General features: G+C 49.0%; 1 protein-coding gene across 1 annotated transcript; it reads left to right on the top strand.

Moving 5' to 3' along the window:
• Positions 1 to 1490: 1490 nt before the first annotated feature.
• On the top strand, positions 1491 to 15701 carry LOC149372139 (vitamin D 25-hydroxylase-like). Its single transcript, XM_089585860.1, has 8 exons — positions 1491 to 1762; positions 4446 to 4571; positions 6123 to 6228; positions 7752 to 8056; positions 10218 to 10333; positions 10804 to 11062; positions 14365 to 14559; positions 15428 to 15701. Exons 1-8 carry the CDS (start codon positions 1491 to 1493, stop codon positions 15600 to 15602), a joined length of 1554 nt encoding a protein of 517 aa, XP_089441986.1. The 3' UTR covers positions 15603 to 15701.
• Positions 15702 to 16600: the final 899 nt, after the last annotated feature.

Raw genomic sequence — 16600 nt, 5'->3', positions numbered from 1 at the left:
TATGCGGTTTTACGTCCCAAAGCGGCTCAGGCCATGAGACATGCCGTAGTGGAGGGCCCCGGATAATTTCGAACACCTGAGGTTCTTTAACGTGCACTGACATCGCACAGCACACGGGCCTCCATCGAAATGCGACCGCCGCGGCCGGAATCGAACCAGCGTCTTTACGGTTAGCAGCCGAACACCGTAACCACTGAAGCAACGCGAGATGGGAGATTTGGTCAGGTTAGTAGAATCCCATACGGCAATCCAAGGGATGGCATTCAAAGATTCTAGTCCTCAGATTCTCATATTTGGCAATGCCGATGACATCCCGACCATCTCGACCAATCGGGGAACTTGGTTACAGAGAAACCGGGTGATTTTGCAAGACAACTTAAATGCTATCGCATTACTAGGGAGGATATTTTGAACGTCGCACAGGGGGCACCAAAAACACTTAAAGCATACTAAATCGAGGACACCGCCTTCTTGCTTTTACGGTGAGAGCCATACTTATAAAGACCCCCTCCACTCGAGCCAAGTTTCATTGTAACCTGGTGACAAAGCTGAGGTGACGGCCTAGCTATCGTCCGGTGCTGTTTTTTCGTTGCTTACCCGTAAAAAAGCGAAAAAGGAAACTTTGAATTACTGAACTAAACAGCATGTCACGTCAGGTTTCGCGTGACGTCATGTGTGCCGTGAGTTTCTCTGCACACCCATGCCGGCGGGACGACGCCGTTTTTTTTTTTTCCGGTGAACGGCAGCCTTAACGTCATCGCGTTAAAAGGGCTTCTTTCTCTGGCACTCACCGAAAGGAGGGCCTAGATGGCAGTGCCACGTAGCGGCAGCGTTCCTTCACGTACCGTCTTTCCCAAAAACAACCGGGATACGTGGTTTGCTTCTCACTCGTATAGTGGAGCCCTTGCAGCTTCCCTTAAAATAAAAAGGTCTGAAAGGTGAAAAAAGGGGGTTTCCTTTACTTACACATATTTATAGCTTGAGGGGTACGATAAGTGTTTCACTCCACGACTGAGAAGCAAACCTTGCAACATGGTTACGTGTGTCAAATACGGTACATTAAGCGAAAATGAAAATAATGTTTTAGACAGAGATCAGAAGCACGAGTGCATATGTTTATACCCTTAAAGCAAGCAGAGCCTCACTGGCCGCTAATACTACTTTTCCACACGCAGGAGAGAGAGGGGGTAAAAGGACGAGGAGACCTAAAGGGAAAAGAGAGAGATGAAGTAACTGTCAGCCACGTCAGTTAAAGGTTGAACATGTGGCAAAGCGACAACCTGCGTGCATGACGTCCTCAGAAAGTGGAACGGTGTCTGGCAGATCTCCATGGCCCGTAACTTAAGTGGCTGCCGCTAGAGAATTTCGCATCAGCATCCCTATGAGTTCATTCTGTTTTGGTGCCATTTGGCTGAGCATAGATAGCCTGCGATTCTTTTTTTTCACACCGCACTGTCCTACGTGTAACGCGGTACACCTTGCAGGCGCTGATGGACAGCCTAATGGAGGCGGCGCAGTTCCCTGGCGTCGTGGCTCTCTGCAGTAGCACATCTGTGTCTCTGGTCGCCGTGCTCTTGGCGTCGCTGCTGGCGCTCGCGTGGTGGTCCCACCGGGACGGAAGCGGCAAGGCCCGTCCATCGCTGCCCCCAGGTCCTCGAGGGCTGCCTCTGCTGGGGAACCTCCTGTCCGTGAAGTGCAACTCAGGCAACTTCCACTTGACCCAGTATCCGCGGTGGGCCGCGAAATACGGAGCCGTCTTCATGTGAGCATCCTGTTGCGGCACACATCCGCACATCGGTGCACACAAGTCCAGAATTTTACACACACACCGGTTAAAACAGCCAGACTGTACGCGCAGTACAGTGGTGAGCAGCCTTGTCTAGAGCGCTCGGGCGGTGCACTTCCTTGCAAACAAATCCAGATTTTGTGGCAGCCTCTAGGGTCCAGCTGCAACGCTTGCACGGAAGTAGCGCCAGATAGCCTCGTAAACAAAGCAGGCACAAAAATTTTGCCCTGTAATGAGGGGCTGCTCTCTAATTTCAGTTTTTGTTACCAAGTGCGCACTGCTCAAGCGCTCTAGACAAGGCTGCTCACCACTGTACACTCTGCTAGTGACCATGTATCAGAGACACTTGCCGTGCAAAATAAGGTTTGTGTGGAGGAAAATAACTATAGTGCGTGAATGTGAAGGGCAGGAAAGTAGATCTCTGTGGGTAGGAGAAACAAAAAAAAAACTTTTCTCATAGTTTTTTGTTTCATTGATCGATTGATTGAACATGTTTTATTGCGTGCAATTATTGGATAGCTCCGTCTCCACCTCCACCCGTGACCACTGACCATCCCCAACCTTTCCGATAGCTTCTTGATCTAAATCTGTGAACATATTTAGCGTGCTTCGAGCGGGAAGTATACAATGGCGCAAGAACTAAAGAACCAAACTAGCTCTCTCAACTGAAATGCTCTTGGGAGAAGCCGTACCATACACATATTCACAAAGCGCTCAGAAACAGTCAAACAAAATTTTAGAGAGAAGACACTGAGTGGAAATACGATCTGTTCTCGTCTTCTATCGCTGTGTTCCCGCTGACTCGACTCGACTTGACTACATCCTGTTATGATTTGCTGTGACAAAGTTGGAGTGGTGCATCCGTATTTCTACAACGTCTGTTTTTTTTCTCATCCATAGCCTACCTCGGCTAGCATATCTGACAGTTTGTAAACGCCGAAATGTCACTCACCCTTTGACTTTATAAATGACCTTCCTTGCGTGCGATACAGAAAAGAAATGCCGCAAAAAAAGAGGAAAAACATGAAACAAAAAAAGAAAATTGGCAGTAGCTTAGCTGTGGTTAAGCCTGGATATACGAGCGAAAAGGTTCAGTTACGCTTGGTTTGACGTCATGGCTGTCGCAGTTCGCGCACGAAGCAATGGGAGCACCACGATAATGGTGTAGGCGTTCGGTCGCCCATACACTGCCTGTACGGAGGCGCAGGTGGTGGCGGTGAAAAACTTTAATATTCGAAGAGAGTTTGAGGGACAAAAAACCCTGCTGCATGGTCGGTATCCTTAGTCCGGGACACCGCACGACGAGGCCCCGTCTCGCGCCCGCTTTACTAAAGCCCTTTGGGACTCCAGTGTGGAGCAGTTGAGGAGGCGGAGGAGGACACGCGCGTGTAGTGAATAGGGTGCTGTCTTAGAAGGTTGCTTTAGAGACATGTACTGTGGTGTCCATTCCTTTCTGGTGTGCACCGAGATATGAGAAACAGGCATTTCCTTCCCTTAGAACCAATTTTCATTTCATTTTCCTTAAGGCCCTTACGGCGCGGTTTGGGTATCCACCAGGATATGAGAGAGACAGGCGTCGTTTCCTTTCCTTAAAACAAAAATTTCTTTTCATTTTCCTTCCCTTACGGAGCGGTTCGGATGTCCACTGAGATATGAGTATTTCCTGGCGCAATGTTTGTCTTTTATTTATTTTTTATTTCCGATATTTTATTTCTTTCATTCCTTTTTTTTATTCTCGTTTCTTTGATTATTGTTTTCTTTTTTTATTACGGAGTCGGCGGCCACCTGCGCTGCGCGTGACGTCGCTCGGTTTCGCGCATGCGCAGAAGTGGCAAAACTGGCCTCCGGCTCACGCGAAGCGCGGTGTTGACGAGCCTAGTGAAGCTTTTTGCTTCAAAATTGAGTAGTACATGGTGCTATCAGCAGGATTCTAAGCACAATCCGTGCACTGACTAGTGTTACCAACCATCCAACGAAGGCAGTCGGTACGGGGTAAGGGCGATGAACGAGATTTGCTTGACGGGGAACGTTGGCTGATAAAAATAATTCAGACTAAACAGCAAGAAATTCCATTCCATCCAATTAATTTTTGTTTATGCGGTTTTTTGAGCAACCTTTCTCATTTCGTTTGCTGCTTTTGTGCGACCTTCGTTGAGACCGCTTTTATGGCATACAGGCGTTTGGTTCTTGTGGCCTGTTGCTTCGCTTGAGTACTTAGGAGTTGCAAAATTTTGTTCTACCCATGTATATCCTAGCATTTAACGCAGAGTTTCAGCGAAACTCTGCGTTTCAGCTTCAAAGCTCCCTCGCCGCCCCCTATCCAGATTGACATATTTTCCAGGAGATTAGCACTTCGGTCTTTATATTTTTTTTTCTCGAGGAAGAAAGTTGGAGCAGTCTGTTGTTCACTCCCTCCACTAACCAATACATCCGAGTGTTGCACATGCCCTTGTCACTCGGTGTATGATTAGGACTGCCTGTCTTTCTTCTGTGACTCGATAGTGAATTCCCTTCATCCTTTCTTCGCAAGCGGCATGCGCCTCCTGAGAGCGAGGAGCACAGCGAGGACAGAATTGTTGTGACTAAGAAAACTGTCTGAATAGGACAAATGCCAAGCCTCGTTTTCCTGAGAGCTCCGCGTTTGCTCACCCCGCACCAGGATAAAACTGGCAGGCGTCCAAGTGGTGTTCCTCAATGATTACGAGACCGTCAAGAAGTTCTTCGCCAGGAAAGAGCTACTGGAGCGCTCTTCGAAATGGGTGCTCAGGAACGAGGTGAAAGGTAAGCAACGCCAATCGCTATCGTCACTGGTTATGCGAAAAAGGAAAGTGCACGGAAAACGTTTGGGCAGGGACAGCAGTCACTAGACAAATAATTACTAAAATTTCCCACGTGTATAGTGTGACCGCGTGATAACGAAGTTGAAGAGACCCGGCGATTAGTTCGTTATAGCAGTAACTTCGTTATAGACTGTGTTGACCGAGGGTCCAAGGGAAATCGTCACTCCTTCGTTATATGCATTATTTCGTTATAAACTGTTTCGTTAAAACGAGGTTTGACTGCAGTCCGAATCTAATCAATTAGCTGGGCGTGTTCATGGCTGTAAGCAACAACAAAAAAAGATTGTCTGTATGGGCTGGTTGGTTCATTAGGAAAAGGCAAAGCAGCGAAAAGAACTGGGACGACAGCAAGAAACATCGCACCAAAATGCATGCGCTACGAGAAGCTTGCAGGCAAAACAACCCCTCCAGTGCACGTAACTTTTTTAAGTAGCCGAAATTTGTTGGCTGACAGCGCGGAGGGTAACTGCGTTTACATAATTCTAAAAACTGATATGGATACAGTCGAGCCCGGATAAAACAAATCCAGACATTCCGAATTATTGGCTACATCGAACACACAGTCGTGGGTGAAAGTATAGGAAAGCCGAGCAGGATATCGAACTGCGCGCTGGGCCCCTGCCATTGGCACTTCTCCTGACTGCGCTATTCAAGAACTTCGCCCGCGGAGTCGGGTCGGATGCGCGGCCTTGGGCACCTGCTGGCAGCAGTAGCCACCTCGTTGTCGCACGGTGAAGCAACCGAATTAACTAAAGCCTTGCGGCGGCAGTCGCCGTTCGTGCTTTGCTGCCGAAGGCGTTGTGGGAACCAACTGCACCTTAATTTTAACGAGCGATTATTGTATTTATGGTGTACTGGCGACAGGATTAGGAATCTTATAATAGGCACTGCCTAGTTATAAGGAACCGTCCGCTCCAGCTTCGATGCGAAGAATGTAATTGGCATAGCAACGCCTAGAGATAGTGTGCGCTTCCAGCACCTTGACGGCGACACGTCGCTGCAAGAACCAAACCACTAGCTTGAGTGCAATGTATTCTTGCTTCCAGGTTACAGATAAGCTCTTGTACTGCCATTTTTTATATCTTGAATTATCGCTATATCGAACTATTTTGCAAGCCCCTTCGAGTTCGATAAATCCGTGTTTCACTGCATAACTTACGGTAGGCTAAACGCCTCAGTAAATAAGGAGACTAACAGGAATAGTTAGAAAGTTAAGTACTCAATATTAGTTAACCAGCCTACTAGTTATCCCGTCTCAGTTGTATTCTGATGCGCTACACCGCTTACAATGCTATGCCGAAAAAAGCGCTCATCTAACTCAAAAAGCCGATTCTTAAAAATGGCGGAACATCTTAGGTAAAACAAGCAGTATATCTTGCTCGGTCTCGTTTACAGCTGTTTTTTTTTTGCGCTATTTACGAAGCTCTTTGAGCGGAATAAACTTTCAACTTCACCTTCAGCTTGAACTTCAACAAGCCCCGCTGGCTCGCTTTCAGTGTATCCTCGCTGAGCGGCACTGCGTGGATGGAGAACCGGCGGGTGTGCTGGCAGGCAATGGCCGAGCTGGGATTTGGCAAAAACGAGATGCGGACTCAAGTACAGGTACGAAGCCCTCGGTCATCGGAAGTTCGGAACACACTGTTTGAACAAGCGTTTGCTGTCCTCAACTCTCTCCTTTATCGGGGCGGTCGAGTAGTCGCAATGAACTGAGCTTAAAGGCTTCAGTTATATGTGTAGGTGCAGCGATCGCATACACTGCGATCGTGACCTTCAATACTAACGAGTCAATACTCGGAATGATGTTACAGGCAACGCATTGCGCCCAGTCGTACAAGGTCTGGTCGCGGGTCATTCGACGTGAGGCTCCAGACTGGCGAGAAGCGGCTATATATGACGCAGCGTTACCTTTTTGGCGGCTTTTGTATAGCTGCTTTGAGTGTACAGGCTCGATAATTCATAGCGGGATTACTTCAGATCGTTGTTTCGAATAGGGCTCCACTATTTTTTAAAGGTATCGACAACCACTCTCGCACCCTCTCGGAGGTTCCAAGGAGCAGCGCTCGCAGACGACGCGTGGTAGACCGGTCGCGATCGTGCAGCGCCATCTGCATACGCCTAGCATAGAGGGCGTGACCATATATGTGACAGGGTCCGGAGGATGTCGCAAGGCTCAGATAATGTGATATATGCGCCCCTAGGTGGCATATTTGTAGCCGCAGAACAACGGCTCAAGTGTTCCTGTTAGTGTGATCGACACTGCACTTTTTAAGGGTCGGAATCACAAATTATGTCCTAAAAGAAGAACCATAATAATTTTATCGCTACGCGGTTCCTTACAAGTCTCGCAACAGCGGCTATGCGCTTGAAGTAGTTTATAATGTGCCTTGTCTGCACCCTCTGTTGTCGGCATGGCATATCGTAGCTGATAACAATGCAGTGCATCTGCTGTTAAACACAAATGTGGCCTAGAGTGTGGGTCGCAACGACCATTTGAGCCGTGGACAGGGTGCAATGGCGAAGCCACGTTATCCCCGTGGGCTCGGGATGGGCCGCAGACGCGGGCTAAGAAAGGAGGGCGACGTGCTAGTTAGATTGACTTATTTACGCACAGGTAACTACACCAAACGCATCGCGCCAAAATACTTGCGCTTTCGAGAAGCTTGCAGGTAAAGCAACCTCTCCAGGGCACGTGACTCTTAGAAATTGCCAAAATTTGTTGGGCCACTGTGCCGAGGGTAACCGCGGTTCCGGAATTCTAAAAATTGCTATGGATGTTACTTACGGGGAGCTACACGCCTCTCAATAATTAAGGAGCCTAACAGTAATACTTAAAAATTTAACTAATGAATATTTGTTAACCAACCTGCTAGTAAGGACTTCTTATCTGCATTGCGATGTACTATATCACTGACAATGCTATGCCGAAAAAAGCGCTCTTCTAACTCAAAAAGCTTATCTTTCAAAATTGTGTAAAGTATTAGGTCATCACAAAAACGCCGGCTAACTGTCTTAAAAGAATGCCACTATGTGGGCGCACACCCGCAGCATTCGGAATAGCGCATAGTTGCCAGATCAAGTCGGACGCAGCAGCGGGGAATCGGTAGTCGTTGCCTTGCTTCTCGCAGGCCGAGGTGCAGCACCTTCTGGACAAGCTGAACGAGAGCGGCGGTGCGCCGGTGACCCCGCGTCCCCTGCTGGCGGCCAGCGTGGCCAACTGCGTGGCGCTCTACTTGTTCGGCCAGCGCTACGACTTGGACGACCCACGGCGACGGCGCATGGACCGACAAGTGGAAGCCTTCTTCTTGGCCGGGGCCTTGATGCCCGTCGAGTTCCTGCCCTCTTGGCTGAAACGCCTGGCCGGGCTCTTCTTACCTCACAGCCGGAGCGCCTTCATCAAGCGCTTCACTGAGGAACTCGCCGAGTTCTCCAGGTAGATGGCCCGGCCCCATCTACACTGTTCAGCCTTGCCTAAAAGATCGGTGGTTATAGAGCGTCAGCCAACGGGCAGCAGCCTTTTCAGTGATGCCTGTTAGTGGTACAGCACAGGGTTTCGCGGTGTAGTGGTAGTGGAAATGTGTCCGCACGCCCGATGTAAAGACTCGGAGATGACGTCATTCATCAACGAAGGTGAGAAGTTGTGCTAGGAGAAGCAAACCGGAGTGGGGGGAGAGATGATGTGTCGCGTACCACAAGACGAGAGCAAGTCAAGAATGAAAACAGATACTTGAGCTCTTACTTGCAACAATTTATTGGGAACCGTAGACCGGAATATACAGGCATGTCATGGCCTGACACCACGTATGTGTAGACAACAAAATTATTTGCGACGTCGCAAGTACTGCAGCTCCTTCCAAGGTGCAGCAACAGATGGCTTTCACACCCAGGCATCAGCTAAGCTACCTGTCGTCACCGCCTCGATGATTTCGCGCGTCAGGTGGCTGCCTCTTTTTGGGCAAGTATTATTTGCAGTACCATGATGGTGCTTCAGGGGCTTAGCACAACCGCCTCTTCAGGCTTTAGTGCCCTGCATTTAACTGTACTATACTCGGAAAGGGTCGCTTCCATCTGATCTCTGACGTCCCCATACGCCACACATCTGATGCTTCTCACCAATTCAGCACTGGCTCATAGCAGTGTGAAAGACACAGACCCGAGGCGATTTCATAATTTGTTGGGGTGTGCGAATGTTATATATCTCCGAATAGCGAATCGAATATTCGTCTATGAGAGTCGATGAACAAATTAACTAACGCTTGGTCAAGTTCGGCAATATTCTCTTCAAATAAATTTATCCGCTTGTTTGAACAACGATCGTTGATTAGTTGATCTCTTGCCTCTTTTTGGGCAAGTATTATTTGCAGTACCATGATGGTGCTTCAGGGGCTTAGCACAACCGCCTCTTCAGGCTTTAGTGCCCTGCATTTAACTGTACTATACTCGGAAAGGGTCGCTTCCATCTGATCTCTGACGTCCCCATACGCCACACATCTAATGCTTCTCACCAATTCAGCACTGGCTCATAGCAGTGTGAAAGACACAGACCCGAGGCGATTTCATAATTTGTAGAGGTGTGCCAATGTTACATATCTCCGAATAGCGAATCGAATATTCGTCTATTAGAGTCGGTGAACAAATTAACTAACGCTTGGTCAAAATTATTAGAAACGAATTGAATATTCTCTCAAGTTCTTGAATACATTTCTAATAACCGGCAGGAAGTTGGAATGGGGCACGCCGTAGCTTTCTTAAACGACTGTCTCAATAACAGGGCCACTCCGACGCCGTACAGCATGCTGCCGTGATCGGCCTGTTTGCGGGATGGAGGATTAGTCATGACCCATGACTAACATATGATTGGTTGACTAACCCATGACTAGCCCATGACCCACGATTGCATAATGATTAAATAGTCATGATTGGTTATTGACTAACTAGTCTTGATTGGTTAATAACTAACTAGTCATGACTAATTAGTTGACGACTAGCAAGTCATGGTTGGTTAATGACTAACTAGTCCTGACTAACCAGTCATGACTGATTAGTCGTGACTTGTGTAATGACGAGACTTTCACTTCAGATGTAACGGACGGATGGACGGAGTCATGGCCACGAGTATGAGCCATTAAAGGTTTTCGCCTTAACATACTGACTGTGTTGCGTACTCCTTAGTGGAGATGTGGGCGTCTTTTAACAAGTGTTGCTGTTAATCTGTAAGTTATAGCTACGTACTGCAGCGCCACCGCCGCTAACACTTCACTGTTTCGCGCAATTAATCGCTTTGCACAAATATTCGCTGCTTATGCTTATGTCCGTGAAAATATATGACTCGGATCAATCACTATTCAATTCGTGTTCGATTCGGTGGCAGCGCTGCACTATTCGTATTGGATTTGGTTTTCAAAGAGTACTATACGAGCGCATTAATAATATGCGTGAATGAAAAAAAAGTTCTCAGTTATGCACAACATGCGACAAAGAGCTGCGCCGCCAGCGCTCCGACAATGTGGACCTGAGGCGCATAATAAGGTGGCCACTAGAGAAGAATACACTGTGGCCATCTTTTATCATTTTTTGTCGACATGTCATTGCAGAGAGCAGATCGCAATCGCCCAGAAGACCCAGAATGGTAGCCGTCAGCGATCGCTCATCGACTTTTACATCACCGAAATGGAGAAGCAAGCACCCGGCGCCGACAACCCTCTCACGAGTGAGACAAATTTGTAATGTCCTGTGTTTGAACGGCAAAAGAAAAAAACGACCATTAATAGTAGCAATCGGTTATTAACCTTTCCTTTTGTCTTACCTCTGCCGCCTTAAACTACTTCCCGAAGCGAAAAGGAGAATTGTAGAATATTGTTTAAGCTTTTACGTTTCAGTTTACCGTGCTATACACTGGCGGAGACTGCGCATGTGCGGTCATTACTGGGATCTCTTACCGTTCTGGGGGGCTACCGAAAATTGTACACTGCGGGGCTACCGAAAATTGTACACGTAATGAATCGATGCCAGTCTGCGATGCCAGCTCTATTAGGATATGGAGATGTGTGTGACTTAGTGGCACGGCAAGAGGATAAAAAAGAACCTGCGCTGTTCATTCTTTCCTCCTTTGCCGTCTGTCTTTCACCCTGTTCCATTTCAACAAACCAAAGTCGTTGTTCGTGTCGGACCGGTGCGCAGTGTCACGCCTGGTGGCCAGCATCAACGACATCCTGCTGGGCGGAACGGCTGCTCTGGCGCAGTACCTGCACTGGCATGTGCTCAATCTGGCCGCACACGCCGACACGCTGCAGGCTGAGTTGCATCGCGAGATCGACGCCGTGGTGGGCCGCGGCCGTAAGCCCACTTGGGAGGACAGGACGCGTCTGCCGCTTACCATGGCCACCATCTGGGAGATGTTTCGCAAGAAGGCGATTCCACCCCTGTGCCTGCCCAGAAGGTGAGTGGACATCCACGTCATTGTTGTGGCGCTCGGGCTTTCTCTCCGCTGTTTCTTTTTCTTTTTTACGGAGAAATAAATTCTTGGTCTACACATCATGCTTTCCTCGGTCCCGTGCGGATTCCGAGCAGCGCCGCAAGTTGTAGTTGCTATGGTGTCTCAGTTCATTTTCGCTTTTAATATCTTGTATGGTCGACTTCTGACCTGGCCCTTCAGCTCAGGACGCCTTCCTACTCCTTGAGGAAGAAGTATTAACAGAAATTCCACTAGGAGGTGGTGATGGTGGTGTGACACTTTTATTGGAACATCCTTTCTATTAGGCGTTCAGTATGTCCTGGGCCAAGGCGACGAGGGCACGTTACAGCCTCAGATCCAAGGAGGCGAGCCAGATGGGCCACGGGGAGGGGGGGGGGGGAAGGATAGGCGGGGGACTGGAAGGCTGCGTGGCACTGTGTAAGGCAGTGTTCTATGTCTGCATATGTGTGTGGACAGTTTGGGCACTGAGGTGTGGAAGTGTACCGGTATAAAGTTTGGCTGGTGTATGTAGGAGATTAAACTGTATTCGGCGAAGAATGCGAGCTTCAAGGATCGGTAAGGATGGGTGTGGTGGTGGTAAATCAGCTAAGTCGAATTTTTGCTGTGCGTAGTATTCGTCGACAGTGCGTTTGTAAGCCCTGACCGCCTGCTCTGTCGGTGGGCTCGTCCATGGGATCCCCGGCGTCCGGTGTAGTTTCGCAGGCAAGCTGGTGAGCCAGCTCATTGCCGGGGATGCCCATGTGACCAGGGATCCGCCGAAGGGCCACCGGTCGTGGGCTTAAGGCTAAGAGGGCGGCATCTAAGGTCGATCGGGTAGGGAAAGGGAGGGCTCTTTCATGGAAGTCTGTATAGACAACGTATTGGGGGGTGGGGGGTAGGGTGGAAAAGTATGTGATGGCATCGGCGATCCCTTGCGCTCGATTTAAAGGGTGCATTTGACAACGTCTCGCGAGATGCAATCCTCGAACAACTTAAAGCTTTAAACTGCGAGGTGCGAACCTATATTTACATGAAGGCATTTCTATCGGAAGGCACCGCTACGATAGGAATTGGCGAGTCCCGCTCTGACAACGCTCCAATCCACGGCAGCGGGCAGAGCCATCCTTCACTGGACCAGCACCCAGGGGGATTGGAAAGTTTTGGAAGCCAAACACTACCGTACCATACTAGGGGTCGCTTAATGGTTTCACCATGATTTCAACATCATTTCAACATATTCACCATGAACTGCACGCGCGAAGGCGAAAGGCTCGAATGCAGCATTTGCGACAAAAACTCCGGAATGGCATTTATGTCACATTCGTGGATTTCGCGGCATATCCAGATGGGCGCGTATTTGCCGTAGCTTAGGTAGACAACGTATACAACCAACTAGTAACTAGTCACTAACATCAAGTTTTTTGCCGTGGGGCACACTTAGCGTCAAAAATGAGTGAATAAATAACTAGTAACTGTCTCCATCAGGTCGTTAGGGCAGAAATCCGTGCCGCAGCTGATGCCATAGGTTTTGCCTTTGCTACTAAACTGCAAGACAGACTCGGTAGAGCGCCCCACGTTATCATAGACTCTCAGCAAGCCTGCTGTGATTTTACGGCTGGTAGGCATAGCAGGACAGCAGTAGAACCCCTTACTGCTACCCCTTTACAAGAACATCATCGAATTACTTGGATACCCGACCATGCCGGGTTAGAGGGCGAGGAGGAGGCTAATAACCTCGCTCGAGCGCTAATTAACCAAGCGGGTCCTTGCCATCCTCACCTCACATCTCTTCTGTTTACATATACAAGATTTTACGAGGAGCGGGAAGGCGATCGAAACACGTGGGCTCTGAAACACGTGGGCTGCGCGGCGCTCCACTGTTGTCATTCTCCCGTGGGCTGTTAATCCCGAGCTTCGTTGGAGTCCTAGCGTTCGAGTTCACGAAACAGCTTGTTGATCGGTGTGCAGCGTCTGCATCGCCGGCTTCGCGCGCTCGCCTGAGAAACAAGGAAGCGCGCAGAATTGCTTGAACCTTAATCGCCCGACTTTCATTGGCTTGCTCCGCTTCCGGCGGCGGGGCGGCGCTGACGTTTTTAGTGCGGGAGCACTTAGAGTGTCCATTTAGCCGTTGCATTGTCTGTCTGTCTGAAACCGGTTTGGTGGCAGGCTGGCGGCAGCTCAGTTAATCGTGAGAGGCTGCTCGGGAAGAGCAACCAGGATCGCAACCCAACCCAGGCAACCCAAGTTCCACCGATGGCAGTACCTGCCATATAAGACCTGTGGCGCATCCTGACCGCTGCACCACTGCGCCAGGATCGGTAGGAAGACTCCGAGTGATTTATCAATGGAGAGAATGGCCAATTCCGCATAAGTAAGTATTAACCCATTATCGTTATCTGGACTACTGCCACCATCAATGAACACTGGATCTGAACAACAGAACCGAAGTGAAAACCGAACTGTTAACGCGCTTAATTCGCATTCGGCATAACTGCGCGAACCGACCATCATTTTTTTTTTAGAGCGCAGCTCTTTGGCGTCCGTTCCTGGGTTTCGCGTCGTCGTCGGCGTTGTCGTCGGCCTCGTAACCAGCTCCGCCCCCCTTTCATCCCCCCAGCGCTAGCAGCGACCGACTGATACCGCTGGATGCCGCTGACGCCGCTAGAGAGTCAAGATAACGGGACTGCATAGAACACCGTCGCCGCCATGCAGAAAGAGGAGGAAAAGGTACCCCCCCCCCTGTTCTTGTGTGGCGGATAGGGTGCTCTTCAGTTGCCGACGCGTCGGTTATTTCACGTAGGCCCCGGCACGTCGACGAATACGTGACCACCTTCCCACGGCTAGACCTGGTTCTTAGCGCTGCGGAAGCGAGGGTATCATATTGTTTGTGTCGGCATCGGCGGCGTTGTCCCTGAAACCAACTCCGCAGCTGGGGTTGACTCACTATCGAAAAGGTGAAACAGCTTATTTGCTGCGCTCAAATTTCGCATTAGGAAGTAACGTAATCGTCGGTAATTTTTTCCTTTTTCGGCAGGTACTAGACTTTAGGCTAAAATGGGCACTCGGGCGACAGAAAGTAGGGGCGCCACCGGCGCCTATCGATCACTCTTAAAAACTCTACGCGCGGGCCGCGCTTGATCGGCGGTGCCGCCATAATACAATGTAAGTGCGAGTGTTAATTTTAAAGGTGGTCAAATGTGCAAATGTTGTATGGACATTTCAGAGTTGTCCTGGGCGGTAAGCTGTCTTGAAATTCACTCCAGCGTACGTGCATCTCATTGTTGCAGCGCTGCGGAGGGCGTGATCATCGACGGCGTGTTCATTCCCAAGGGAACCAACGTATTGGTGAACACGTGGAGCGTGCACATGAATGGAAAAACGTGGAAGGACCCCGCCAAGTTTGACCCTTTCCGCTTCATTGCACCCGACGGATCAGTGCCCACGTCGAGACCTGAGAACGTGATCCCCTTTACACTGGGCAAGTTCTTAAATACCGGCGTGTTGGTTCGGAAATCCTTTGAGACTTGACGCAATGGCAGACGTCGACTCGAGATGTACTTGCAATGCGTCTCCTCTGCCTACTTTTATGAGGAGTCATGCCTTGTTTGTGTATGGAGAAAGAGTTAGCACATACGACGGCAGCTTCAGCATTGTTTTCTCGACTCTTGCTGTGGGCCACGATGGTAACAAACCTACGTGCGGCGTCAGGTATATACAGAGATGCATGGGGTTTAAAGAAGCGCCGCTTTGGCTATGAAAGTCAGCGTTTTTTTTTAGAGGAGGGGGGGGGGGGGGCTGTGGATAAATTCGACCCCTAAGAAGTATTTAGCATGCATTAGCCTCGCATAGCGCATATGCGCCTTGGCCAACGGTCTGGGAATTCCGGACATCGTGGCCGACATTCGATTCTGACATATTCTCAGCAGCAGAGCGTTTTAGATACTGCGCCACCGAGGCGGATCAGTGTGACTTTAGCCCCATCGTAACAGCTGCATGTACAACAGCTGTAATGGGGGAAACAAATCGACGGGGCTCCATGAAGAAGGAAAACCTCGAAAAGCACTACGTCCGCACAGCGTGCTAGGTCATTAATAGCGTTACGAATCGGTGCCCTACGTTGTTCTATTCTTAGTTTATTTCCATGTTACTGGAATAGAGCAAAGGTGCAAGACCGCAAAATGAGAAAGAAGAGCTTCCGTGGCAGAGCAGGATGTTCTGACGTTGGCGTTATTTTAAAAAATTTCCTTAGCGCACCATAACTCATTAAGTAATGTACTTGAGCGAAAGGGGCAGGATCCGCCACGGTGTTCTGCTCTAGATGCTTGTCCTCTCCGCTTTCCTTCCAGGAAGAAGGAGCTGTCCCGGGGAGGCACTGGCCACCACGGAGATATTCTTCTACTTTACACATCTGCTTCACGAGTTCCGCATCCTTCCCGAGGAAGGCCGCAGCCTCGCACAGATAGAGTCGCTCATTGGCGGCTCCAACAATCTCGCCGGCGTCAAGCTGCGCTTTCTCAAGCGGTGACCGCGCTCGTCGCACGGTCGGCTTATTTTGTGGTAATAAAACTGCATGCTGAATACGAGAATACTAGACTGCATAAGAGTAAAACGGTAGAACATAGTATAAACTGTATACCTAAGACAGTCTGCAAACTGTAGACTGAAAATAAGCGACTGATATATGCCTAACATTGACTCCAACACCCACTCCTACGTTTCCGCACGTCTCCAAAAGCAGCCTGATAGACAGGGGCGCAGCCAAGGAGGGAGGTGGAGAACCCTTGGTGCCACCACCCCCGCCCTCATAAGGTAAAATTACGGAGGCCACTTGAGACTACTTACGTGCTATGAAGGCGAAAGCATTGACTTTTTTTAATCCACCCACAAATATACTGTAATTCACACTTAATGCATCCTAATCTCCGTAACCGAACATAATCCTACCTAATCCATCAGAATCCACCTAATTTGCACTGGGCAACATATGCCCAAAAGATCTTGAATAAATTGGAAACTGCTTGTCCCTGTTGTTCGGCCTTTTCTTTGTTAGTCCCAATGATGCTGTAGGGTCCGTCCCATCTTCAGTCGTTCATCCCTAAAGTTCGATGCTCTAGATAACAGCAAGTAGAAAGCCGCCTGAACAAGGCATGCTGGATTCGTCTTTTCAAAAATATTAAGCAAAAAAACATGACTATTGTGAGGTTGAAATCATTTGTAATATGCAGGGCTCATCTTGTTCATCCTCATTGTGGAAGAATTTGAACTACGCAGTCATATGCTCTCATTTACTGGATGATGGCTAAAAAGCTGGCAAATGTGACAGCAATTTTTATTGCTACTTTCAGATTCACTGACATGACCACTGATTTGCGTCCCATGCTTTCAGTTTAAGTTGCAGTTGCATGGCTGATACAGCAGAATAACACCTCACGGAATTGACATGTTTTATTCGCATTCAGTATTGCCTGAGAAATGATTACAAAACTTCAACGATTTCATATGAGCATTACTTACATTATACAC

The sequence above is a fragment of the Amblyomma mixtum genome, chromosome 1 (genome assembly GCF_055824585.1).
Source record: "Amblyomma mixtum isolate Tamu chromosome 1, ASM5582458v1, whole genome shotgun sequence".
NCBI classification, from domain to species: domain Eukaryota; kingdom Metazoa; phylum Arthropoda; class Arachnida; order Ixodida; family Ixodidae; genus Amblyomma; species Amblyomma mixtum.
This window is presented reverse-complemented; position numbering and strand designations above follow the sequence as displayed.